General features: G+C 55.6%; 1 protein-coding gene across 1 annotated transcript; it reads right to left on the reverse strand.

Moving 5' to 3' along the window:
- Positions 1-1,766: 1,766 nt before the first annotated feature.
- OLFML2A (olfactomedin like 2A) lies at positions 1,767-26,669 on the reverse strand. Its single transcript, XM_054584882.1, has 8 exons — positions 26,577-26,669; positions 18,253-18,516; positions 12,689-12,796; positions 9,686-9,895; positions 7,649-7,895; positions 5,296-5,520; positions 4,106-4,291; positions 1,767-2,737 (listed from the first exon to the last, which is right to left on the reverse strand). The coding sequence occupies exons 1-8, from the start codon at positions 26,667-26,669 to the stop codon at positions 2,133-2,135; spliced, it is 1,938 nt and encodes a 645-aa protein (XP_054440857.1). The 3' UTR covers positions 1,767-2,132.
- Between the last annotated feature and the right edge of the window lie 41 nt (positions 26,670-26,710).

Genomic DNA, 26,710 nt, shown 5'->3' on the forward strand with positions numbered 1-26,710 from the left:
ATTCTCACTTTCCCTCTTCTCAATTAAAGGAGAAAGAAGAGCATGAACACTTCTCACATGGTTGGGCTGTGATATCATAGAAGACACAGTCTTATAAAACCCACACCCAAAGCCAGAGGAAACGCAGTCCCCCCCACCCCCGCAAGCGCCTGCGGCAGGAACGGGGACAGTTGGGTGGGGGAGGCTGGATGGTTGGGTGGGGGAGGCTGTGAGTCAGGCTTCGCTCAGCTGGGCGTCATCGTTCTCCTTTATTTCAGGGGTGAGTTACAGCTTCAACCAAATGACGTCACCTGACAATGCCCGACGATACAACATCGCCGGACAATACAAAGAAGTGTATTCTGCACAAAATACATTTCCCTACACTCTTAGGTATGCAGCTAAATTTCCTACCACGGCAATTGGGTGTTCAAATACACATACATCCAGAGCTGGCATGGGGCTGGGGGAGCAGGGTCTGGGGGTGTGTAGCGGTCAGCAGTAAATGTCCTTCAGAGGTGTTGGATGGCTTGGGTGTTGGGTAGTCTATCACCTTACCAGACAGAGCTGCCTCTGAGCCAGGAGAGTGAGAGATACAGACAAAGACCTTCTGGAAGGAAATTGGCTGTACCCTGCTCCCAGTGTGGCCCAGAGCCTCTCTCTAAACCTTTCTGGGCCCACTTCTCCTTTGGTGAAGGACAGAGCTGTTTCTTCCCAGCTCTAAAAATACTGTCCAAGCAGTTGATGGGCAGGCCCAAAGGTCTCGTTGCCCAGGTCTGAGGCTCAGGGAGCCATCGGCAGCACCAGGTAGGGGGACCCATCAGCGTGGCCTCAGCTGCCAAGTCGATGACCGAGTGGCCACGCCACTTCCAGGGCGTGGTGTCCTCACACCCGGTGCTGTGTCTGGGAAGCCCTGGCACCAATATCTCTAAAGCCAGGAAAAGGGGCTCTGGCTGTTTCCTGCGACGAGACAGTCCAATGTCTCTCCTGGACCCGGCTGCTCTGATCTTAGCCTTCCCCAGCGCCCCTGGCTGCTGGGCCTTCCCACCAAATGCCCAGGTCAGGGCTGACAAGGAAAAGAGAACCTGTTTCATCCCAGCCCCACGTGGCCTCACACCTAGGGTCTTGTTCATGGCAGACCTGGAGGCATCCCTGAGTGTATATAGGTTGTGGGTTGACAGGCCCAGAGAGAAAGGTCAAGGTAGACCCCAGGCCCAAAGGCTCTGGGAGGGACTGGGGAGCGGTCTCATGGCCTGGATATGTGACCAAAGACAGCACTTCTGGGTGGAGAGGAAGCCTCGGGCCTGGCCCAGCTCCCCACCCTGGCAGAATTGCTGCTGGCAGGCAGCTGCCTGCAGCCTTCTCAGCTGCTGCTGCAGAAACAAATGACAACACTGATGAAGAAGAGAAAATAAAAATGAGTACAGAGGGAGGGGAACTTGGAACGGGGGGCTGGTATTTTTTCTCGGGGTGTGGTTTCTACTCAGTGGCTGGGTGACCATGGAGGTTTGGAATGTGGTTGGACAGCGGGTGGGGGAGGGTGGGAGGGCTGCCCAAAGGCAGGGAGCAGGGACATTAGCCAAGGGGCCCGAAGCCCAGGGCCACCAACAGCTCCGCCAGAACGGGGGCCTGTAGTGGCACACAGAGCCTGGCTTCCACCCAACGTTAGTGCATCGGTTCCAAGGGCCTCTGATTTTCAGAAGCCCTGGGAAGGGAGGCAGTGTTTCGAGAACAAGAGAGATTAGGAGGGAAGGGAGAGGTTTATATGTAGGGGACAGCACGGTCAGTCTCATCTGTAAAATGAGGCTGTCGTAACAGCAGGCTGCCTGCTCCAAACAGAGGCTACTGAGGCATAGGGCGCTGTCTCTCTGAGCCTCAGTGTCCTCACCTGTTAAGTGGGCTGGACTGTCTCTACCTCCAAGGGTGCTGTGGGGAGGATGGAGTGGGTTAGTGCACGTGTAGCTCTTGGCCCAGTGCTCTGCAAGTGGAGGCAAGATGATGCCACTGGGTGCTAAGGAAGCTTTAGGCTGGCTACGCCATATGCCATGGCCCCTAGCCCTGGGCCTGGTCCCAAGTAAATACTTGCTGATGGAGTCCCTATGGAGAGCCCCTGTGCCCACTGCCGCTCCTCTCCTGTGCGCACAGGTCCGTGCTCAGACCACAAAGTGGAGTGTGTAGGTGAGCTGGTGGCCGTTGTCCCAGGCGTACAGCACCCGTTCCTTGGGGTTGTAGTCGATCTGGGTGGTGTAGGCGTGCTCATTGAGGAAGGGCAGCTGCGGGCGGGCATCGGTGCCCGTGTGTGTGTCGAAGGCGTAGGCCACCTGGCCATCCCGCTGGTTGTACGTGTCCACGGCGTACAGGATGCCGCACACCAGGAAACAGTTCCCGTACGAGTTCCGCCGCAGCCGCGTCTTCCACGTGGTCTCGCGGTGCACGGAGAGGTCCCCGGGGTCCAGGCGGCTCAGCACGATCACCTCGGGCTGGGCCCCGTCACTGTCATCCACCGCGGGGTAGATGACCCACAGGCCGCTCTCGTCCACGGCGAAGTCGATGTCTGAGTGGCCGCGCCACTTCCAGGGCGTGGTGTCCTCATACACGGCGTCGGGCAGCAGCGCCCAGGAGGCCACGAAGCGCTGGCGCAGGTCGTACTTAATGATGTTCTTGGTGAAGGCGCGGTTGTAGTAGAAGGCACCCTGGTACACCACGTGGCCTGTGCCAATCCAGTTGTAGGGCAGCTTGTACATGTTACTCCAGCGGCCTGCGTGTGTAGGGCGGCTGGTCACACCAAGGCCTCTGGTAGCCCTCAACCCACCCAGGGACCGCAAGGCCACCTAGGGCTCTGGGGTGGCTCAGCAAGCCAGATACTGAGTGTTCCATGAGCCTGAAGCTGGGCCAAACATCTTATCCGAGCAGTCCCACGAAGGAAGAACTTCCAGTAACCCATCAGCTGGGGAGGAAACCAGCTCAGAGAGTTCAGGGTCACCCAGTTATGAGATGGCCCAGCCAGGACTTAGAAACAGGCTGACAGCAGCCCCCGTGCCTTTTGCTGGACTGCCATTCCCTATCCTATGGGCCTGGGGAATGCCTCCTCATCTTTCAGAGCCCTGGGCCAATGTGACCTCCCCCAGGAAGCCTTCTTTGATCTCCCCAGCTTGAGTGAGGGCCTCTCCTCTGGCTTCCTCTAACCCTCTGTCTCAGCACCTTTCACGGGCTTTTCCCACATCAGCCTATGTGCCCCTGGAGGCAGGGACCAGGTCAATTTGATCTGGCAGAGGAAGGACTTTAGCAGTTCCAGGTCATACCCTGTGACACCACAGCTCTCAGGGTGAGTCCAAACCCTTTACGCAGCACACAGGGCTTGCCTCAGCCCACGCTCTCCTTATACACCTCCCCCGCCTCCCTCCCATGCCACTGTGCTTCCTTGCATTGCCAAGCCTTTGCACACACTGGGCCTTCTGCCGAGAACACCTTTCCCTGTTCTTCCTCCTCCTCCACCAGGGCTCAGCTCAGCACCACCTCCTCTGGGAAGTCTTCCTTGATCTCCTGGCTGGCTCCCCACAGCCCCCTGAGCTCTCCCTCTAACACTGTACTCCACTTGTTTCTTTTGAGTCTCTGCCTCCCACATAAGACTGCATTTCTGGAGCGTGGGTCATGTCTAAATGACCCCTTCCCCCACCATGCCCCAGATCTGATAACCAAAATTCTGTCCTTCCTTGCCCAGACCTGCAGCAACTCTAAGGCCCGGGGCCCTGCTCACCTATGAAGCAGGATAACCCCCACCTCCTGGAGCTATAGAGATAACAGAGCTGACTCACACAGGGTGATCGGCACACGGTAAGCCCTGGTGGAAGCTAGAAGCGTTGTTTCCCTCCACAGTGAGTTCCACTCCTGAGGGCAGGGCCATGCCCATCTCATTTGCTGGGGCATTCCAGCTCCTGGCACTGTGCCAGCCTATAGGGGGTGCTGCCAGACTCCCCTCCTTGGGGTGGCTGACCATTTGGAGCTAGGCCAGGCTGGGGAAGTCTGGACCACAGGAAACCACAAGGCAGGGAGGGCCAAGTCTCCACGGGGGACTCTTCCTGGGCCACCCACACCCTTCCCTGTTCCCACCTCCAGGGTCCCCGACCTTGCTTAAAGTTTTCCAGGTTGCGGAACTCCACCAGGCTGTTTCCATAGTAGTAGTTAGTGACGTAGATCCTGTCATCCGGCGCCATGGGGTCCTTCATCCAGGCTCCCTCATGGCGCCCGTAGCTGTGGTGCTTCACAGGGGGGTCCACGGACCGGAGGGTACCCTCACAGCTGGGCTCTCTGCCTGTGGGGAGTGAGGGGCACAGCGTTTGGTACTCACGTTCCCCGCGTCAGAGCATCCTGGGAACGCTCCCTAGGTCTAACTTCAATCCCTCCTGACATGTCGCGTGCAGCCTTTTTTTTCTTTCCTCATGATCAAAGCAACATCTGATCATTGCAAGAAACATGGAACACTCAGAAAAGCAGAAAATAAAAATCACTCGAAAATTCCATTATCTGGAGGAATTTCCTAACCTGTTGTATTTCCTTCCTTTTCTTCACATGTACAGTCAAGCATGTAAACCTATGGTCCTTCTGAATATAGTTTCATGTACCCTGTTTTTTCCCCCTCCACTGAGCAATTTCTCGCATCATTAAAGGGCCTCTCAATGATGTGATTTCAGGGCTCGCCCAGGCCGCCACACAGCTGCGCCCTTGAATTTATTAAACCAGACCCCTCAGCATTAGACCTGCAGGTTATGTCCAGTTTTCTGACATTAGAAATAGGCTGTGAGGAAACCAGCTAAGCTGCAGCTGTTGTCCAAATCGCTGATGGATCCTGAGGAAGGATTCCTAAAAATGGAGTGTGTGCTCGGACCAAGGACGGCTCGCTGCCATGGGCGCCAAGTTGCTCTGCAGGGGGCTGGGCCTGATGATTTTACGAGGACAATTTCTACCAAAAGGCACAAGCCAAAAACCACAAATGTAGATCTGAAAACAGAGCCAAACACTAGACAGAGGAAATAAAGACGGGAAAATAGTTGTTGGATTTGACGATGGACTTCTAGGTGACTTTTAAAAAAGAATTGGTTGAAAATACTACTGGTTTCACTGTAGATGTTGTCAATCTTTTTCTGTAAAGGATCAGATAGTAAACATTTGAGGCTTCCCAGACCACATACTTTTGCCCCATCTTCTTTTTTTACAACCCTTTATACATGTAAAAATAGCTCAAGGGCTTACAAAGGCTGCAGGCTGGCTCTGGCCCATGGCGTGGGAGGAGTCTGCGGACCTGAGGGGCTTACTCACCTTGGCTGGGGACCTCTGGGTGTGGAGGTGGCTCAGTGGGCAGGGGACTGGTGGCCGGGGTAGGGGTGATGGCTGAGTTTGAGGCGGGGGTGTCAGGGGCCACGTCTGGTCCCTCCGAGGCCTTGGGCCCAGGCTTCTCATGCTCTGCAGAGTTGGGCTCTGGTGGCCTGCCCTCCACCCTGGGCGATAGCTGTTCCAGCCAGGAAGTGCCCTTGAGAGCGTTGTCTGTGGAAAGAAGACCCTGAGCTCACATCCTCGCTGCACTTGCTGCTCCGTGGGATCCTCTCCAGGCCAGTTGGGCTCCTGGCTCTGGGGCCCTGGGGAGGGGACGGGGAGGGTCCCAAGAGCCGAAGGCCTGGAAAAGCGGGCTTCGCGTCTGCTGGCCTGCTCCGAGCCCACAGCTGAGCGGCCTCAGCTTCCCCTTCGGTGAAATGAGAGCCATGAGGCCCAGCGTGTTAGGCTGTTGTTGATTAGAGGAAAATGTATACAAAACATTTGCACAGATTCTGCCGTATATGAGACCCCTTTCCCTCCTAAGTGTCAGGCACCTTGTACCAATTCTTTCATTTCCGGGATTCAATTCCAGGAGGCAGAGAGCCTTCTCCAGACTTTCTCCCAGCCCTGTCCCCTGGAGCCCACCCTCTAGTTTCTCTTACCTAGTGTCTGATGCTTCATGCAAGGGAGGGGCAGGTGCGCCCGAATTCCCGTCACCGTCCAGACCCCAGGTCTCTGTCTTCCTCTTTCCTCTCGCTCATTTCCTCTCTCCTGTCTCTCTCGGCTTTCTTGGCATGCCTCCCCCTTCTCTCCTGGCCCTGCCTGCATGGGCATGGCTCACAGAAGGGCTTTCTCAGCATCCATGGGACCTCGTGTGGAGCCACCTGGGTGGTCCCTGACCCACACGCCTCTCTGGGCCGGGATGGATGAGCTCTGGGTAGGGGAATCGGGAAGACTCGATGCCACATAGTAGGAGACAAAGACTCTTCAGCTCCAGGGACAGAGCTGTGAAGGCGTCTAAGGCAGGCTCTGCAGCCTGCTGACCTGGTCTCCAGTGTCAACAACTCACTGTGAGGCCTGGAGCCAGTGACTTCGTCTCTGAGCCTGGTTACTCCCCAGGCCAAGGGCAACGCGGGGTGAAAGCGCTCAGAAAATCGTGGTGCCAGGGCCAAAGGAAAGGTGTCAAGGTTACCGTGATGGGGTGGCCCCCAGCTGGTGCACTGAGGTTCCTTGACTCTAGGACAGTGCCCTGATCTCTCCCTGTGCTCTCCGGGCTGGGCTTCCTCTTTGCACAGAGGTTCACCCAGGTCCCACCGCAGAGCAGCCCCTGGAATCTGTTGGGAACGGGCACACCCTCCGGTCAGGGGGCCCCCCTGGGGGCCTGGCCTCGGCAGCCTGCCGGCTGGGGGCTTTTTCCCACGGGGCGCGCGGGCAGTCAGATGCCTGCAGCTGTTCTCGGGCAGTGTCCCAGCCGGGGGTCAGAGGCCAGGCTGAGCTGGCAGGACGCAGGGCCAGCAGCTGGCACCAGAGGCTGGGGGAAGAGGCCCCTGAATTGAGGGGGCTCTCGAAGGAGAGGGGTTCCTCACAGTTCTGCCTCCCAGGCCTCTCAGGGGGAGGTGGTCAGCAGGACCCAGGAAAGTGGAGCTGGCTTGGGCCCCTTCTCAGGGACATCTGAGGAGGGCAGGCGTCTGCAGAGGGTCTCAGAGGGAGAGTCAGGAGCCACACTAGTGGGGATGGCTCAGGATTTGGGTACTCCTGGAACTTCCGTCTCCTGTTTCTCAATGAATTACTTTGTTGTCCTTCACTGTGACCCAGCAAGGGGCTGCAGGAAAAATATAGGTATGTGTGGGCCCTCCTCTGGGGAGATAAGAAGTGGGAGGTGCTGGAGAGGCCATCCATTCCCAGGCAGCGCCCCGAAGGGCTGTGTCACTTTTCAGAGCCCTGGCCTGGCTGCAGCCCCGCCCCAACTGCGGCAGCTGCCTGGTCGTGGGTATGGTTTCCCCCCCAAGACTGTGAGCTCCATGTTAGGCAGAATCTCTGGGCAATACGGCAGGTACACCGTGTGGACCGTCAGCAAATCTCTGAATGAAGGAGGGAAAGTCCAGCGAGGGTAGAGATGGCTGTGAATACCGGAAAGGAACCGAATGGCCCATTGTGCTGATCATATCATTTCACCCCCAACAACCCCAGGAGGGAATATTATGCCATTGTGTGCACAAGCAAAGGGCACCAGCAGGAAGCAGTGGGGTTGAAACCTGGGGCTGCAGAGAAGACCCTGGAACCCTGCGGGAGATCCTTGGGGCGTGGCCATCCATCAGCAGCCCCGACTCCCCAGGGTTCCAATCCCCCTCCAACTCACCAGCCTCCGTCACCTCCCTGCTGCCCGCCTTGTAGTAGGTGATGCCTCGGATCACCGCCTGCTGCTGGCCCAGGGCCCGGGGCTTGGCTGTGGGCTGGGGGAATCGGCCCTGGCCACCCTCCTTCCTCAGCTTCTCCACCTTCAGCAGCTTCTCCTTAGGAGGTTTAGGGAGGGCCCTCTCTGCAAAGCTCTTTTGCACACTGCCACCATATTTGTTGCTGTCTTTGCCTTTCCCTCCAGCTGTGTCCTGGGAGAGAAGAGAGGTCTCAGTCACGGAGACTGGTAGAAGGGACGTTGTGGGGGCTGTCACGGAGGCTCAGCATGTGGGGGCCGGAAGTGATCGTGTTGCTCTAGGCCATACATCCCACTTGCTCATCAAGCCACAGCTTTCCTCCCATAGTGGCTACATCCATGACAGGGGTGTGCCTCAGTTTCCCCACTCAGCTCTTTAGCTCCCCTGCAGGCCTGAAGGCCAGCCTGATCGGTTAGATTCCTGTCCCATTTCCTAACTCTTGTCACTCCCCGAAGGGTGCTGACTATAATGGTCAGCTAGCTCCCTGGGGAGGGAGCCGACCAGCAGGCCAACTTCTCCGGCTCTGTCTCTCTCACTCTTTGGTCTTTGTTTATGGACAGAGGAGAGGTTCTCAGGCCCCGAGGCAGGGTGGCCAGCTCATCCCAGTGTGCCTGGAGCTTTCCCAGTTGTAGCACTGCAAGCCCTGCGTCCTGGGAAACCCTTCGGTCCTGGGACGACTGGGACAGCTGCTTGAGGGGCATTGCCCTTAGGGCATGCAGTTTCTAACATTTTGTGAATTTTGCTATTTTCACTTCCTTCTCAATGTCCTCGAGGCTGGCTTGGCGCAGGAATCCAGGGCCTGAGACATCACCACTGTTAGGCAGAGTCTTCAGGAGATACAGCAGGAGCAGCATCTAGATCTGTGCGTGAATCATTCGCACCTGTGGAACTGGCTGGAGAATGAGCAGGAAGCCAGCCTGGGCCAAGGCTCCAGGCTTCCTCCACGCACTACCACAGGCTGGGGGGTGGCAACCAAGAGCGCAGGCTCGGCTGGCACACACAACCCCTTCCAGTCCCAGCGCAGACACCCTCTCCCCGTGTGACCTTGCTCCATGTTTCCTCATCTGCCAAACAGGCGATGATCACCCTCTTCACAGGTGGTTATGGGATAAACTAGGAAAATGTCTGTGAGGAAGTCAGGTTCAAAGCAGGATTCTACAACGTCAGCTCCTTTCATCCCCCGCTCACCCAAAACAAGGCGGCTGTGAGTGGCGCGGGTTGTGCCTGCACACACGCAGGTGGCTGGCCGAAGGGGCACGAATGGGGCTGAGATCTAGTCTTACTCCATTTGCCATACGCTCTGGTGTGCGTCGCTCATAGGAAGTTGACTTTGTACAATCTGTCCACTCAAAGGGGCTCCTCTTTCTAATTTATTTGCCCTGCAGAAGAGCTTTTACTGCAGTTTGTCTGCCCAGAGGAGGGCCTTCGTCAAATTTGCACAAAGGTGTGTTATTTGTCGAGGGTGGCTTTGCTGGTGACAAAACCTCTGCTTGCTTTGAGCTCTGAGCCTGAGCAGGAACGTCTCGAGGCCTGCGGCAGGAGCCCTTCCCCCTAGGTTGGGTGGGGGACATGGCATTCGTGTGCAGGGGTCTCCGAGGCGTCGCCTATCTACCCCTGAGCAGGCCTGACCCAGCCAGGGGCCCAGCCACCGCAGGGGCGGCTTGAAGTGGTTTCCTGCAGCAGACCTGGTCTGGGGGGGGGGGCCCAGGCAGGGAGGGTCATCTCTACGACCTGTCCCCCCTGGTTTGGAAGTAGGAATGCGAATTCTGCCAAATGCCTGACTCAGGAAACAGACCCCTCGGCTGGATCCCCACGTCTGCCCCCAGCTCCCCTTGCCGATGGCTCTCGCGGAACGGCGGGCACCCCTGCACCCCACCCTGCCATGGACTCTCCAGCCCTGTCCCAGCCGAGGTCCTGACACACGGTGCTCCCAAGCCCAGCCGTAATCAGAGCCACAGTCTCACCTGTGCCTTGCTATCAGGGCCGGCGGCTGGGGCGGGGGCAGGGGCTGCGGCCGAGTCCTTCTGCAGCAGCTGGAGGCCCAGGCTGGAGAGCTCCTTCTTGATGCTCATCATGATGGCCGACTGGTTCTCGTAGTGCCTCAGCTGCTCGCTGAAGTGGCGCATGCTCTCCCTCATCACCTCATTCTCCCGGCTCAGGTTGGCCTTGATGCTCTGTGGGGGCGGGACCCGAGGTCTTTCTGGCCTCCTCTCACAGCCGCCCACCCCCGGGCCTGGCGGGACACCCCGGCTCCCGCCCTCGGGCTTTGCTGCCCATTCTTGTGGACGGGGGCAGCACCCGTGAGCATGGCTGGAAGAAAGCATGCTGCTAAGAGACCCTGCAGTTATTTTTTATTTAAAGAGTGAATGGATGAAAACAGATAAAATATGTTCACAGTACTAAATTAAAGATACAAATGGGTATAAAAGTGTCTTCCTCCCACCTTTGTTTCTCAGCCAATTGTTTTGTCCTCTTGGGCACTTTGCCTTTTCACCTGACCCTGCCCTGAGAACTCTTCCATGTCCGCGCATGCAGTGCTCGCCACTCCTTTGCGGCCACACAGTGTGCCGCGGGATGGACCGGCCATGGTGTATTTAGCCCGTCCCTACGAATTCGTGATTTAACTTGCTACCAACATTTTGCTACTTTAAAATTACATTCTAATTTCACAAGTGACTCATAAGTATATAAATACATTTTTTTAATAAAATGCTCAAACAATGAAAGTCTTTGTAGTTTCGCCAGGGGTGAGTCTCTGATCCCTTCTGGTCCGCAAGTCCCTGGCTTCTCTCCAGGGTGGTGGTGGCCCCTCCCACAGCACTGACCCCGCTTTTATCCCCAGGTTTCTTCTCCTGCCCACCTGTCTCCCCCTTGCCGGGGACCCTGCCTGGCTTTAGCAGCCCCAGCCACCCCCTCATGGCCCCTGGTCCTGAATCCTGCTGGAAACAGGACGGCTCAGAATTGCCATGTTCCTCTCTGCGGACCCTCTAACCCAGGGATCCCTGTCCCTGGGCTCTTGCCCAGGCTGGCAGTGTCCATGGGGCAGGACTCTGGAAAGCTGGGTGGCCTGGTATGAGCCCCAGGTCCCTAAAGCCCCCAGCAGGCCTGGGGTATGTGTAGAATTCCCTTTTCTGAGCCTACTTCTCAGCTGATGCAGTGGAAGCTAGAGTCAGAAGCAGGAAGCACCTCCCTGCTGTGAAGCCCTGGAGCTCACGAGTTCAGAATTTCATTGCCATAAATTTTTACAGAGGAGAAGATAACCTACAAGTGACTGATGTCTAGTCAGCCCTGGGAGTGAAGAAATTCAGGGCCCCAGGGGCAGCAGGCAGGACTGGACGGAGCTGGGTTCAGATCCTTGCTCTCCACTTCCTGGCTGAGTAGCCCTGAGCTAGTGAGTGATGTGACCTCTCTGAGCCTCAGTTTCCTTGCCTATTAAATGAGGATGTTTATCATAATAACAACTAAATATCAAGGTGACTGTGAGGACCAGAAATGCTAAGGAAGTAGAAAGTGAGTTCTAAACTAGATCGCAGGCAAGACAGAAGTCAACGTGCATAAGGCGACTTTCTCAACCCCAGCACTGCTGACATTTGTCAGTTGTGTTTGGGGCGGGAAGGCAGGGTCTGTCTTGTGCACAATAGGATGTTGAGCAGCATCCCTGGCATCTACCCATCTAGAAGCCGGTGCCATCCACCACCCACCTCCCCCCACCTGTGACAGCCACAAATGTCTCCAGATATCGTCGACTGTGCTCTGGGGAGCAAAACGGCCCCGGGCGGAGAACCTCTGCTACAAGGGAAGCCAGCTCCCCCCGAGCGGGGCTCTTCCCTCCCAGGTTAGCAAAGGAAAATTTGTTTCCTTCATAGAATTATCACTCAGTGAACAGAAGTAAAGCACAGATAATGCAAAACAGAAGATAATTAGAAATTATTTCTTTGTGGCTGTAGCAATCTCTTCTGATTGGTTCCAGGCCCAGCAGACATATCCTCCAGACTGTCTGGCTTTTATAGTCATGTGAAGTGAGTTAACATTTCCTCAGATCACCGGAGGAAAAGTCGAAGGATAACTGCAGAGCCGGAAACAGGAGAGCCTGGCATGTCCTGGTGCCCAGGGAACACTAGTGCACCGTAGGAATTCAATCATTACTAGTTTCTCCCTTGCTGGCATGGGCCTGGCCCATAGGAGATACTCACCAAACGCTTTTTGAGTAATTAAAGCCATTGTGACTTCAACTTTGAGGTTAGGAAGGGGTTAATCTCCCACACTGGGGCACAGGATGCCCAGGTGCCCCCTCCCTCTGGAAAGGAAGTTGGGGAAGGAAGCCCCCACACCCGCTCCGGGCAGCTGCACATCCCCAGGCTCCCAGCAGAGGCCGGATGAAGGAAACAGGCGGAGGCCAGGCTGTGCCAGCACAGACGCAAACCTCCAACCTGCAGCCTGGACCCTCGTGCTTGCCCACCTCTGTCCCTGACCTCAGGGGGCCGTCCCAGCTGTCTGCCCAGCCCTCCAGCAAAGTTGTTCTGACCCGGAGAAGACGCTCAGCACCTCTGTCTCCGCGGTAGGTGCCTCAAGCCTGGCCCCTCGTGGGTTCAGCCAGTCCTGCACCCTGATTCACCACCTCAGGGGGGCACTGCTCACGTGGTATTTATGTCAGTGGTGGCCCTGGAGTGTTGCCACGGGTGGGTCCTGGTCTTGGTGAACTGAGGACGACTCCAAGTTCCAGCCCCCTCCCCATCCCTCTCATACAACCAGCAAGCGCCTCAGTTTCTCCACCCGGCCTTCTGGCTTCCTGCAGGCCCTTGAGCCCATCAGGTCTCTTCCCCACAGCCTGCACCCTGTGGCCTGTGTCCCCCTCTCCCTGTGCTCTGCCGGAGTCCAGCTTTCAACAGCCACCAGGCTCCCTCCTGACACTGCCGTCAGCCCCCAGCGTGCGCCGGCCCGGCCCCTGGCTCAAGCCCTGCCCTTACCTCTTCCAGCGTGTCCATCTGGGAGGCCACCTTGTGGACGTAGGCGTGCACTCTCATCAGGCCCATGCTGTACAGGGCGCCCTCCAGGAGGTCCGCCATGGACTGCAGCTGCGGGGGAGGCCGAGGGTTAGGGACAGAACGGCGCACAGGGTCCCGCACGAAGTGGGCAGAGGAGTCCCACTGCAGCGCAGACCTCCAGGACCCCAGCTCCTCAGGATGGCCTTCTCGGGCCCTCCGTGGCCACTAGGCCCTGCCTGCTAAGAATCACAAGAAAGCCAACAGTTTCCCCCTTTTGAGCACGTACGATGAGGCAGGCGCTGTGCTAGGGGCTTTAATGAGCTGCGTCACTTACTCCTCACAACACCTCAGGAGGGAGGCAGTGGCAGGCTCTGACCACCCCCCTGGGATCCCTCCTGCTGTGTCCTGTGCCCGTGCCTGGCTTGCATGTGCCCCTGTATCGGCCTGCATCTGTGACTCTTCAAAGAGTTACTTTGTTCCCAAATGTCCGAGAGCATTTGTCCTCCTGGGGCAGCTGTTAGGCAATGTCTGACTGGTGTGGGCACCTAAGAGCCAGCTCCCTGGTCCCCGTGGGACAACTGAGCTGTCATTCATACCCCAGCAGCCCTGGGGCTGAGCCTGGCACTGGCCAGAGGCCACAGCCCTGCTGGGCTTCCTTCCCTTACTGCCCCCTCGTCTCACACTTTGGTACCAGTTCCTCCTGGGAGCACTTCCACCATAAAACACCTGCACACGGATCATTCACCGCAGGGTCTGCTTCGGGGGCCCAACCAAAGACAGGGTTTGGACATTGTTCATCTTCATCACATAGATTGGGAAGCTGCAGCTTAGAGAGGTGAGGTGACCTGCCCAAGGTCACCCAAGGGCTTCATGGTGGAGCCGGGAGCAGAACCCAGCTTGGTAAAACCCAAACCTCTTTTTTGTCAAGTCTTACTGCTCCTGTCTTGTGTTCAGATGGGAAAACTGAGGACAAGAAAGAAGGCGGGATTGCACAACAGGTCAGTGGCAGATGCCGGGTCTCCCTTGCCCAGCCCAGAGCTCTTCCCCATAGCTGCCTCTCCCTTCCCCCTCTCTGTCACACCTCATCGGGATAGGACATTTCCCTCCAGGTGGCTGGGATGCCAGCAAGAGTGTCAGGGACACCTTGGCACACGGGGCAGGTTGGGAAAGCAGCTCCCCCTGGCTTCGTGGCAGGCCCGTCCCTCCAGCCCGCCTCCAGCACGGCCCCACTCCCAGGCCAGACGCGTTCCCGAGGGCCTGAGCAGGCCAGCGCTCCCGCCTGGTCCTGGCTTGTATTTCCAAAGCAGTCCTACTCCCACTCTCCCAGGGGTGTTCAAGCTGCTTGAAGCCAGAGAGCTTTTCTCTGAGCAGACTGAGATCTCTAAAACAGAAGGAGGGCGGGGGGGGGGGGGCTCTGACGGGAGCAGGGGCAGGGCTTTGAGCCTCCTCAGCTCCCCGCCAGCCTTGCTCAGGCCTTGAGGTTGCACGGTGCCCGCAGGGCTTTGCGGAGCATAGCTTTAGAGCCATGCACATCGACCCTCCTGTGCTTCAGCTTCCTTCTCTGGGAAAGGGGTCACCAGGGTTGTGAGAAGCAGTAACGTCTGGACAGGGCTCAGCACACAGCAAGGGCTTCATGAATATCAGCAATAATGACCCCTGACTGGAGGCTAAATGGGAACCTTCCAACTTCACTCTGCTGACTTGCAGCCACCAAAACTGGCTTCCCAAAGCTAAGCTTTGACCGCAAGTCTCTCCCCTGCTAGATAACTTCCTGTGGCTCCCCACCGCCCGTGTGTGGCTTGTCACCCCCGGAGCCTGGCATTTGGGCACCCCTTGGTCTGTCCCTACTACCCGCTTCAGCCTCAGCAAACGTTTGTGCTGGGCCAGGCACTAAGGACAGTAATGAGCAAGACAGACATGGGGCTTCATGCCCTTCACAGGCTGGCAAGGAATGCAGAGACTAACAGAGAAGCACCCAGGTTGGGAACACAGACAGTAACACTCAGGTGCCTGGGTCCTTCTGACGAGGTGTGACCGTGCCTGGGAGCGGGTATAGATTAGTGAAGTCAGCCAGGAAGAAGTTTTGTTTGAGCTGAGCTCTGAGGAAGCCAGGATGGCGGGAAAAAGGCATTCCGGGCCAGGGACGAGCTTGTGCCGAGAACTGGCGGTGGGAAGAGACGCGGTATGTTCAAGTGTGCCAGCCCGAGTGCAGTCTGTGGACCGGCACCGGCCCACACTGCTCCTTGCTGCCTGTGACGAAATGATTATGAAAAGTGAGAGAGGCTTTCATAGCCTTTTGCAGCCATTTGACAGAGCAATTTTGTATCTGTTGACTCTTAGGAGTCAAATGTTGGATTAGTGTGGTGCATGCTTGATTTTTCTAAGAATTCATTTTTAGAGTATTTTACAAAAATACGGGTTTGTGACAGATGTTTTAAACAGCTGGTCTTGCACCACAGGCAGTTTGAGAGGCGCTGTGTTAGAGACACTGGCAGGCAGAAGGTGGGGCTGCAGCAGAGAGGGCCGGGAGGCACCCTGTGTCACACACTGCACCTGCTCCCGCCGAGTGCCCTCGTTTCCGCTCTGCCCGAGGGACTCTTACACATCCCTCAAAGCCCAGTACTCTTGGTCCCCACAGTCCCTGGGATATCCCCCAACCCAGCACCAATCACACTGCCATTATTGGGGCCAGGAGCTGTGTCCCTACAAGACTGGGGATCCCTCCAGGGTGGGGTCATGTCTGGTTTGTGTGCAAGGGAAGGAGGTGAAGCGGTGAGAGGCAGGCCCCTGCAGCCAACCTCCCCAAGAGAGGGGATCTGGGCTCCTCTCACTCCTACTCAAGAGTCAAGCAACTAAGGCCAAATCAGAGCTGGATTTCTTAGCTTGAGGAGAAGGGATGGGGTAGGGACAGGGGGCGGGTATAAGGCAGGTGTGCTCTATCCCCCTCCCCCTGGGCTTCCTCCAACCTCTTCTCCTGAGGGGCTGCCCAGAGAGCACTCCTGCTGAGGGAGGGAGAGCCACGCCACATGGGTGAGGCCTCAGCCCTGCATCATACTTCCCCTGCCCCCTTCTCCCCTTGGGGTTCTCTGGGTGTCCCTCACGTACCCGGTTCTGTTCCCCGGGCATTAACAAGGCAGAATATCTTCTCTTGCTCCTACAACCCCACCTGCTATCAATCCCGCTGCCCCTGCTCCAGCCCTATAAGGCTGAATGAAACCCCCGAAGGCTGCTGGGCACCAAAAAGGCCCAAGGGACAATGGGCTCCTGACTAAGAGAGCTGCCTAGGGTCCCCTCCCATGGGCAAGGGGCCACAGCAGACAATTCCTGACTTCAAATGTCAGTGTTGCCAATTTCTTCTCGTGTGACTGTAGGCAAGTCATAATCTCTCCCTGGGCCTCAGTCTCCTCCACAAGTAAAGCTGGGACCCGAAGTTCCCGCTCCAAGGTTTGTGGTAAGAACTAAATTTGCCAGCTTTTATGAAAAGGTTTTGAGTATCCTCATGTCCGACAGTTTGAGAAGTTATTTAGTTACTGAGAAGCGGACCTGAGCAGAAATTGGGTTTGTCCCTGTAACTGAAAACTGGCCTATGGCCTCAGTGCCTGGAGTCTGTAGAGCCCCAGAGGGGCCCCAAGGAGACAGTGCGGTCCAGCGACCGCCAAGATGTCAAGAGGCCACTTGGCCTAAAATTCAACACCCGCCTCAACTTTGAGTTTTGGTATCCATTCAGTTGTTAGAAAAATTAAACTGAAGTTAAATTTATCTATTTTTTAATCCTCACCTGAGGACATTTTTTCATTGCTTTTAGAGAGAAAGGAAGGGAGGGAGAGAAAGACAGACAGAGACATTGATGTGAGAAACATTGATTGGTCGACCTTTTGTATGTGTCCCAAGCAGGGATCAGACGCACAACCTGGTGATGTGCCGTGATGGGGAATCAAACCCACAGCCTTTTAGTCTACGGGATGATGCTCCAACCAACTGAGCCACACTGGCCGGGGCTAAAGTCAAATTTAAAGAAAACATTTTAGCCAAGTGTTGGGACAATTCTTCATGTCTTGCATGCGGAGACACTGTCTGTCTGTTCTAGGCCATCGTACAGTGAACAGCCTTGGAACAGTGAGCAGGGAAGGCATGCTCAGTGCCCATTATAAAAAATCTGGATCCTCCAAGTTGGGACACCTCTTTTAGAAAACACCCCACTGTCCCCTGGCTGGGCAGCTCAGTTGGTTAGAGCATTGTCCCAATATGCCAAGGTTGTGGGTTCGATCTCCAGTGAGGGCACACACAAGAATGAATGCATCCATAAGTGGAATAACAAATTGATGTTTCTGTCCCCCCACCTCTCTCCTTTCTGCTCTCTGTCTAAAGTCAATAAATAATTTTTTTAATTAAAAGAAAACCAAAGCGCCCCACTGTGTGTGCAGGTGTCATCCAGCCTCTCCCTGTGGGAGCTGGAATGCAAGAACCAGGGCAGAAAAAGGAAACTCTGGCTGCTCTGAGGAATACAGTCCTTTGTCTCTGACCCAGGAGGCTTGTGACTTCTGCCGGCACCCCTGAAACTGGCAGACCAACTTGGTAGCTTTCAACTAGGGTAACAGCTCACTGAACTTCACAATTCTTGACACCCGCGTGTTTGGAAGAAATTATTTTTTAAAACCCCAAACTTTCAAAAGCACCACAGTTATCTGGTCCATTATAAAAAGGAAGACAAGAGAGCACTGTGATTTAGAATACATGCTTTGGACACAGCAGGACCTGTGTTCAAATCCCAGCCCCACCAAGTACTGAATTGAGCCTGATATGAACGGCACAAAGGTGCCTGGTTGGCTGTGGGGACCGATCTAGCTTGCACATGCCTATTCAAACCATGGGTCCTGGTGGGGGCCCCTGGTGTGGGCTGTTCTGTGTCCCCCAGAGCCAGTGCTTCTTTTGAACCTGCCTATGGTGCATGGAAAGGAGGGCGTGGGCACAAAACTCACATAAAGTATGCTGTAGACTTCAGGCTACATGTCATTATGTGAGAGCTTGGGCCAGTGACCTAAATTCTCCAAACCTCAGTTTTCTTGCCTATAAAATGAGGACAAAGATCCCGTATTTCACAGAATAGTTTAAGAATTTAGAGGAATAACCTGTAAAAAGAGCTTAGCACAACATCTGTCTGCAGAGGTGGCACCTGAATATGGGAAATATTATTACTAATTGAAAACAATAACGTCGCAAAATTTAAAATACTACGTAGAAGTGCCGACAGAGGAACTGGTTTGGGTAAAATACAGGACACTGGACTAGATGGTAAGGGGCTATATATTCAGGTAAACTAGCCAAAGAATGCTGCCTCTCTCACTCACTGGTGGAATGGTTTGGGGCAAGAAGTGGCTTCCCTTCAAGGGACAGGGAGTCTCTGCTTCCTCACCTGTGAAATAGGACGCTAACAGCACCTGCCTTAGAGCAGGGGACTTTTCACTGGCAGGAGAGCCTGATGCCAGCCCACGCTAGGTGCTCATCCAGAAGGCGTTCCCGTCCTACTGTCTACCCAGAAAGCCTACCTTGAGGAGCTCGGGTGCCTGCTTCTTGAGCTTCTCCATCTTCCACTCGTTCTCGCAAGGGTTGAGCGAGGAGGGCGGCGCGGTGCAGGAGCAGCGGCAGTCGCTGCCGGAGCTCACGGTCTCCACGGTGTAGAAGTCCTCCACCCGCGCCCGCCCGCTGCGTACCCGGCTGCAGGCGTCCTTGCTCAGCGGCCGCATGATGCACTTGCAGCGGCAGTCGGAGCCCTCTGAGGTCATCCGCACATGGTCCACGTCGCCAAACACCTGCAAGAGGGGCTCAGGTGAGCCAAAGGCCAGTGCTGGGGGGAGGAAAAGAGAAAAAGAGGAGGGGGAGGGGTGGCAGAATCCAGGCCCCTCCCCACCACCCACCTTGCCTTTGTGGAGGTGATTAGAGGTGGCTGAGAAGTTAGCAGCCCTTACAGAGAAATAGAAGCAATGTAGTAACACTAATTACAATATTAACGGTTGCTGGGGGAAACAATTCAACTGTTCCTCAGTAAGTAAAAGGTACAATTACCCATATGACCTCATAATTCTACTTGTTAGGTATGTACCCCACAGACTGAAGACAGGTGTTCCAACAAAGACTTGGGCAGGCATGTTCACAGCAGCACGATTCACAACAGGTGGAAACAATCCAAATGTCCATCAGCTGATGAATAGATAAACAACATGTGGTACACCCATACAATGGAATATTATTTAGCCATAAAAAAGGAAGAAGTACTGATACATACTGCAACATGAAGGAGCCTTGGAAACATGAGGCTAAATGAAAGAAGCCAGGCATAAAAGGCTGTGTATTGCAAGATTCCATTTATATTAGTATCCAGATCGGCAAACCCATAGAGACAGAAAGCAGATTAATGGTTGCCAGGACTGAGGGGGAGGGGGAGATGGGGAGTGACTGCTTCCTTTCAGAGTGAAGAAAATGTTCTGGAACTAAGGAGGGGCGGTGGTTGCACAATACTGTGAATGCATGAAATGCCACTGAATTGTATACTTTAAAATGGTAAATTTTGTGTCATGTGTATTTTACCATAATAGTGAAAAAATATGGAGACCTTTTATTGGGCACTTACTATGTGCCAGTTCTCATGTGCATCCCACCCTTTAATAACACCTGTGTGTGGGAGGGTAGTGTTACCTCCAAAGTCCTGATGGTCTTCGAGGCCTATGTGAGCTGACACCCATCCCTCACCTGCTTCTCCTGCCACCCTTTCCTTCACCCACTCCAGCCTCAGGGCCTTTGCAGATATGGTGTCTTCAATCTGAAACCCTAATCCTCCTGATATTTCCTTGGCTCATCTCAAATCACTCACATATCACCTCCTCCAAAAAGCCTTTTCTGATCACCCACTTCCCATTACTCTTGGTCCTTTCTTCTAGTGGCTTTTTCTTTATTGCACCTATTACCATCTGAAATATTATTATCTGTGTTTACCTTTTTTTTTTTTTGTCTCCCCTACTCTACTGAAGGCACCATTAGAGGCAGGGACTTGGTCTAGTTCCCTCGTATATGCCCAGAACAGTGCCTGCCTGGCCTGTGGTAGGAGCTGTGTGTCTGTTGGGTAAGCGGGCCTGCATTTTGCAGACACACGAGAGCACAGGGCGAAGGGCGTGGTGTCTGGAGCCCGGGTTAGCAGCTGTGAGTTTGCAGGCAACTCAACCTTTCTGTGCCTGTTTCCTCATTTGTGAAATGGGCTCCTGTTTTGTGGGGTGGTTGTGAAGATTAAATGAGTTGACACAGATAGAGAACTGAGCCTAGCACATAGTGAGCGTGAGCCTTTATTCATATAACTAAAGAAACAGAGGTTCAGTCTATGGCCATACCACCCTGAATGCGCCTGACCGTGTCCGATCTCAGAAGCTAAGCAGGGTTGGGCCTGGTCCATACCTGGATGGGAGAAACAGAGGTTCAGAGAGGTGAAGTCACTTGTCCAAGGTCACACAGCTCAGACTGGGAAGATCTGGCTGCAGATTGAAATCACTGGTTCATGCTGCTTCTCCTACAGACCTGTCCCCCGTACTCTGTGTGACCTTAAACAGGTTACATAAGCTCTCTGAGCCTCGTTTCCTTGGTGGTGAAACGGATGGCTCTCCATACCTAGCCTCTTCATAGCGAGGACCAAATGAAATAATATGACCTCCATTTAGTGGTTTCCTTCAACTCCTCCCTTATCCTTCAGTCCCACCCCGGGATTCCACACACCCAAGTGTCTCGCTGTGGTCACAGGTCACTGGGGTCAGCAGAACCTTGTGCCTGTAGGAGTCAGTGAGACCAGTGGCAGGCGCCAGGCGCAGTCACCGCCTCCGGCCTGCCTTGCCCTGACACACCCGGTGGGCTGTGGGAGCCCCCACCAGCCACCTCCCAAGCTGGCTCAGCCAGCTCTCCCTGAGCTCTAGGCTGTTGGGACACAGCTATTTATGGCTCAATTAACAAACACTGCAGGGCTCATGGCTACTCAGCTCTCACTGAAGCCACCAAGCCCCAACTGAGTTCTGGGCTTTCTGCCAAGCCCGGCGCCCATGCGTGTCTCAGGGCCCCGTGGGAAAGGGCCGTAGGCACTCCGTGTCTTCTCGGAGTCCCCAGTCACCTCTTTGAGCCCCTGGCCTCTTCCAGCCTCGGGGTGAGAGCTGGAGGTCCAGAAGACATAGATGGAGGGAGAAGCTGGCTTGGTGAGCTCTGAGAGCACAGAGATATCCTTGGAGGCTGCTTGATACAGGGCAGCCCTCGGGACGTCTTTAAGGCAGAGAAGGGCATTCCGGGGAGAGCAAATCCCGGGGAAAGACAAGCCTGGCACCTTGGGGGCCTGGGAGAGGCTCACTCTGGCTGGTGCTTGCAGGGATCCTAGGGTGGCAGAGCCTGGCTCATGGCAACCCTTCAGGTTAATCAGGGGGAGCCAGGGGCAAACCTGCATTGTGGGAAGCTCACTCACCTGCTGCGTGGTAGGCAAACGTAGAGGCAGGAGACAAGCCTGGGGCACAGGGTGCAGGGAGGAGACATTTATTGGGAACTCGCTGAGTGCTGGGGAAGTGTGGGGCAATGGTTAGGAACGCAGCCATGGGCTTAACCTCTCTGTGCCTCAGTTTCCTCATCTGTAAAATGAGGGTACTACGCGTACCTACCCCACACAGGACTGTGTGAGGACTGAGATGGAATATGAGAGCTGTGCTGGGTCCAGTGCCAGGAGCACACACAGTAGTCTGGATGGTGCAGCTGTTACTACCACCAGTGACCCTGAAAGGGGGTTGTTTGGCTGATTGTTTCTCCACGTAGGTGCGTTGGTAGATACTCTTAGCATTGTCCTACAGAGGAGGAAACTGAGCCCCAGAGCCATCAAATGACTTGTTTAAGGGGATCGGAGCCAGAATGGGTGGACTTCCAGGTCCCTGGGGAATGAGGATGGCGGGGGAGGGGCTGCGATGGCTGCAAACTTTGTCCTGGGCCCTCAGCAGGCAAAATGTGCTGTGGGCACTGCGGCGCGTTTCTCCCCCGCCTGTGAATGCCCGCAGCCAGGTTCGGTGTTCTGAACATTCATTCCTCAGATCGCCGCTAGTACCTGCTCTTCGAGACTCCCAGGCCTCCTTCCCAGCTCTGCTGTGATCCTAGCCACTTCCACCCACTCCCCCAGGTCGGGCTACGAGCCCAGCGGCTGGATGTGGGTGTGTTCTGTGTGGCTGGGCCAGGGCGGCTTCCTCCTTTGGAACCACCCGTCACCGCAATGCCCACCCCCACAGCAGCAGCCTCCACATCAGACTCCAGCATTCCTTCCCTCTGCAGATGAGGTGCCATGTCCTGAGGGGGGCGGCCAAGGTCCTGATGCCCTCAGGGGTCTGAAGAGGGCCTCTGCTCCGGGCCCCAGCTGCCAGGAGCCCAGGCAGGGCCCTATGTCCCGTGATTACTATGTCCTGCGGTGCTCAGCTGGGGGAAGGCAGAGCTCCATGGTGGTGGCCGATCCCGGACTCAAACCCCAGCTCCCACATCGTCTCCCTGCAGGGCCTTGACCCCTCTGAGCATCAGCCTTCTCCTCGGTAAAATGGGGAGGATGACAGTCTTCTCCTCACAAACTTGTTCTGAGGACAAAATGAGTCAATGTGTGCAGAGCATCTGGCACCAAGCCTGGCACAGAGTGACAGTGACTGCTCTTTAAGTGGCTCTTGCTATTAGAGACGTTGCCAACAACCCTCCCTCACATTTGCACATCATTTTCTACCTCTCTTTGCTCTCACCACAACCCCACATTAGAGAGGTGAAGCCTAAGCATCAGAGAAGACTAGGGGCTTGCCCAGGGTCACACAGCACAGCCTGACTCCAAGCTTTGTTTTACATGCTGTTCCTCCCATGACCACTCACAGTCACCAGGCAAGGGCTTCTCCAGCACCTGGGACAGAGACGGGGGTCCTGGGGGAGCATAGGACCTGGGGCTCCCACAGGGCCTGAGCCAACCTGCCCTGGGCATGAGGGCTGGAGTTACTGCCAAGCAAGAAAGTCCCTACCTCAGCCGCCCATCTCTCCCTGCAGCCTTGCTCAGGACACACTGCCAAAGCCCCCAGGAGTGTGGGTGGATTGTGTTTAAAAAGGTCCCTCGGTATTTGCAAGGAAATCCCACAATAAGATGGTGAGAGGGTGTGCTTGTGATTTTTCTGAAGAGAGATGGAGAAATCTGGCTAGAATTGGGAAGAGGGGGATTGAAACTGTGAAATATTCTAGAAATGGAACAGGTTCAACTTGTGACACCTTGCAGTTGAGCCTTCCCTCTTCTCTCATGGCCAGCTCCCCTGTCCTCCTGCAGGCACGGAGCTCCCTGCCCTGGACACCTCCTCCTGGATGCCCACAGGCCATCCGTCCAAAACTGGACCCAGCATCTTCTCCCACGTCTCCCTACCCTCCTGCTCAACCGAGGTCTCTGATCCTCCTTACTCTGGACAACCCATCAGTCATGTTCTTCCACTTCTTCCTCCAGAGTATTTCTCATCTCTCTCTGTTGCTCTTCACTCCATGGCTACAGCCTGAGTTCAAGCCCCATCCATCGCAACCTGGGCAACACAGCAGCCTCCTCTCTGCTGGATTCATCTTCCTTAAAGCTCCTCTTTGATGACCTGTTGCTCTCTTGCCCGACAAACCTCCATGGCTCCCTGCCGCCTCCATGCGTTCTCAGCTGGGGGATGTGCCTCAGACTTCCCTGGGGTGCACCTGGATAAGCAGATGCCCTGGCCTCAGCCCCATCCCCCTTGCCTCAGACTCTTGGGCTCCCCAGACCATCTGCAGGCCAAGGACCTGGGAACTCCGGACCCGCCAAACTCCTCGGGCTCTCTCCGGGATGTTTGGGCAGGCCCACCTGGCTCTTTTACCCCTCAGTGTTCAAGTCTGTCAGATGGGGAGGGACCACTGAAGCCTCCGAGTGTTGGCAGGAGGGTTGTGTAAGACCCTGAAGGTAAGTGCTGGGCATGGGGGTCAGCATGCAGGATGTCTCTTGGGGCTTCTTCCTGGGTCCCCCCAGCCAATGGGAATGTTGGGGAAGACGTGCCCTGCAGAGGGACCCTGCGTGCAGGTCCCCATCACTGTATCCCAGGCCTACTCCGGAGCCTGTTTCCAATTACACCACAGGCGGAAACTCTTGGAGCGGAGGCACAGCAACACCTACGCCCTGGGACCAGCCTGGCCGGGAACATCCGATCCAGCCTGGGACACCGCCACCTGCTCGCCCCCAGCCTCTCCTGCTCCCCTGGCCCAGTTCCCTCCCATCCATGCCCTCCATGGTCTTCTCCCATCCTCAGGCCCAGTGCGGGGGCTGACCGAAGACCCCTTCTCACATCTGAATGCATGGAGGAAGCGAGGCACCAGCAGCCTTTTCACAGATGGAGAAACTGAGGTACAAATGGGGAATGAGCCACATTCCAAGGACGCGGAACACAAAAGCAAGCTCCCAGAGGTCTCTAGTGCCATGGCTGGGTTTCACGTGGTTACCTGTCTTACCCATCCAACCAGCCTCCATGCTGGATGGCCCTTCAGAAATGCCAGGGATGCTGTGAACTCCCTCTCCTAGTCCCAAGCTGGACAAAGTGCTTCCTTATATGGAAACTTCAAATTCTATTCAGGAGAGACCTTGCTATAAACACAAAATTAACACACACTGGGCAAGAAGCAGGCTGCAGAGTTTTGTGGTGAGCTGGGGTGAAGCTGCCCCTATACCCCAGAAAGTACAGGCAAGAGAGGAGCCTGGACCTCGCAGAAGCAGAAAGCCTGAGGAGGGGCTAGCTTAACCCTTTAGAGCCTAAATGAAACTTCAAGTCCCAGGCTGGCCCTTCCAAGGGCTCCACGCGACCTGGGAAAATAGGACGGGCTTGGAAAGGAAGGATTGTTATGTGGGAGGGAGAGGGTGATAATGAAAACAACTCTCTACAGAGCCAGCAGGAGTCCTGCTGTGCTGAGGAATGTGAAGTAAATTCACCCATCACTTGATTTTTATTTTTCCCAGCTGGCTGAAGCAGTGTGGGGTGGGAAGTGCCTGGGGGAAGGCTGTGCTGAGTCCCGCCCCACCAGCCCCATCTTGCCCTGGGACAACTACACACACACACACACACACACACACACACACACACACACGTGCACGCGCACTCACCCAACCTAGCAAGTGTTTGACTGACTCACTACATAAACAGGGTATTGGGTTTTCTTTGTCTTCCTTTTGTTTTGAATGCTAGTCCTCCCCCACAAGCTCTACAACTCTCTGCATTGCTCAAAGGATGCCCAGACCAAATCTTCCTCCCAGCCAGAGATGAGGGGCAAAGTGTTGATCAGGTTATCTGCCGGGGAGGAGACGGTTTGCTTACTTGTTCCAGCACCTAAGCTAGGTCAGGGAATCCTATAAGGTCCTATATGGAAGGGAATGGAGACATTGTTTTTCAGATGGGGAAACTGAAGTCCAAAGACAGGCAGGGACTTGCCTAAGGTCACACAGTCAAAGAACAACAAAAGACCAGAAGCTAGGGTTTTGGGGTTTTTTGTTTTTGTTTTAATTCATAAGCCAGCTGCCTCTTTATACACCCTGGCTTCCCCATCTATAAAATGGAAATGATACTCATTCCTTGCTTGTCTTTGGAGCACGTGGTCAGGACTGCAGCCCACCTGTCTTCATACCGTGAGCTGAATCTTCACATTGAGGGTCTGCCAATGCCCACTGCTCCATATACTTATTGTGTGGTGGGTGGCTCCTGACTTTTACCTGCCTGTGGACAGGACAGCCTCCCTTCTATCCAGAAAAGAGGCTGGAGAGACCTCAAGAAAAGTCACTCCTGTGCCCTCATGCTCCTTGAGCAGGGCCCTCCCTCCCTCCTGCCCTTCCCTAACTCCAGTGCTGTCCTCATCCTCACTGGCTCATTTCCAGAACACCCTCAGGGGGCCCTGCTCTGACACTCTGAGTGCTTGCTCTCTCTGCATTTTGGATCTCACCCACTTTCAGGGTCCCTGTGGGGAGACTTCATAATCACAGTATCATTTATTGGTTACCTACTAGATGCCAGGTGAGGTGCTAAACATTTAACACTTAACAGGCATGACCTCCCTAACCTAGAGATCATCAATGCAGGATGCAGGAAATAGAGGTTGGGAGAGGTGAAGACCCTAGGTCACCCAGCTACGAGGTGGAGGGGGGATCTGAACCCAGATCTGCTAGACACACACCTGGGCAGATCCTTTTAGCCAACAGGGGAAAACAGCTCAAGTCACTTTTGGAGTCACGGTGTCCTCTAGAGGATGCATGGGATCCCTGGCAGGCACGTGGCCAGTCCAGATGGGTTCATCGGGGAGGGACTCTGGGTTCCCAGCGTGGCCTGAAAGCCTTGGCCCAGGGACTGCTGCAAACCTTGGAGACGCTGGGTAGCAGTTACCGCGGGGTCTGCCTCCATAAATCAGCCTTCCATGGAAACTTTGAGCCAGATCTCCACACTGCCGCTACCCGAGCTCCTGGGAATCCCTTCCCTTGGCTGCGGACTGCATCTCCTGTCTGAGCCCCCTCCCCCTGGTCCTGGGTTTCGGTGCTGACCTCCTTTTCGCACTGGACTGGGTCCCAGCACCCCTTCTTGAGGCTCCTGGGTCCCAAGCACACTATCATCTCCAGCGCCTCTTTCCCCACGCGCTCCTTTCCCGGGGTCCTGGCCACAATGGCTTCCACGCTAAGCCCGAGGTCTGGTCCTCCCTGCCCCGGTCCTCCACTCCCGGTTTCAGGCACCCTCCTCGGCGCACACCCGCCTCCCCGCCACAGCGCCCCCTTGCGCCTGGCTCCTGACGAGCTGCGCCCGCGGCGCAGGGCCGCGCGTACCTTACTCTCCGCGCGCACCGGGTCGGCGCGCAGCAGCAGTAACGGCAGCAGGAGCAGGGGCAGAGGCCGGGGCGGGCGGATGGCCGCGGCCATGGTGGCACGGGCACGACGGACACGACGGGCACGACGGGCAC

This window comes from Pteronotus mesoamericanus, unplaced genomic scaffold (assembly GCF_021234165.1).
Source record: "Pteronotus mesoamericanus isolate MK-2021 breed Mesoamerican mustached bat unplaced genomic scaffold, CSHL_Meso_final contig_78, whole genome shotgun sequence".
NCBI lineage: Eukaryota > Metazoa > Chordata > Mammalia > Chiroptera > Mormoopidae > Pteronotus > Pteronotus mesoamericanus.

Coding starts and splice junctions, on each gene's coding strand:
- OLFML2A (XM_054584882.1), bottom strand. CDS start 26,669: ATGGCCGCGGCCATCCGCCCGCCCCGGCCTCTGCCCCTGCTCCTGCTG. Junction 12,797..18,252: donor AGGCACCCGAGCTCCTCAAG/GTAGGCTTTCTG, acceptor CCTCCCCCGCAG/CTGCAGTCCATGGCGGACCT. Junction 4,292..5,295: donor CCCAGAGGTCCCCAGCCAAG/GTGAGTAAGCCC, acceptor CACTCCCCACAG/GCAGAGAGCCCAGCTGTGAG.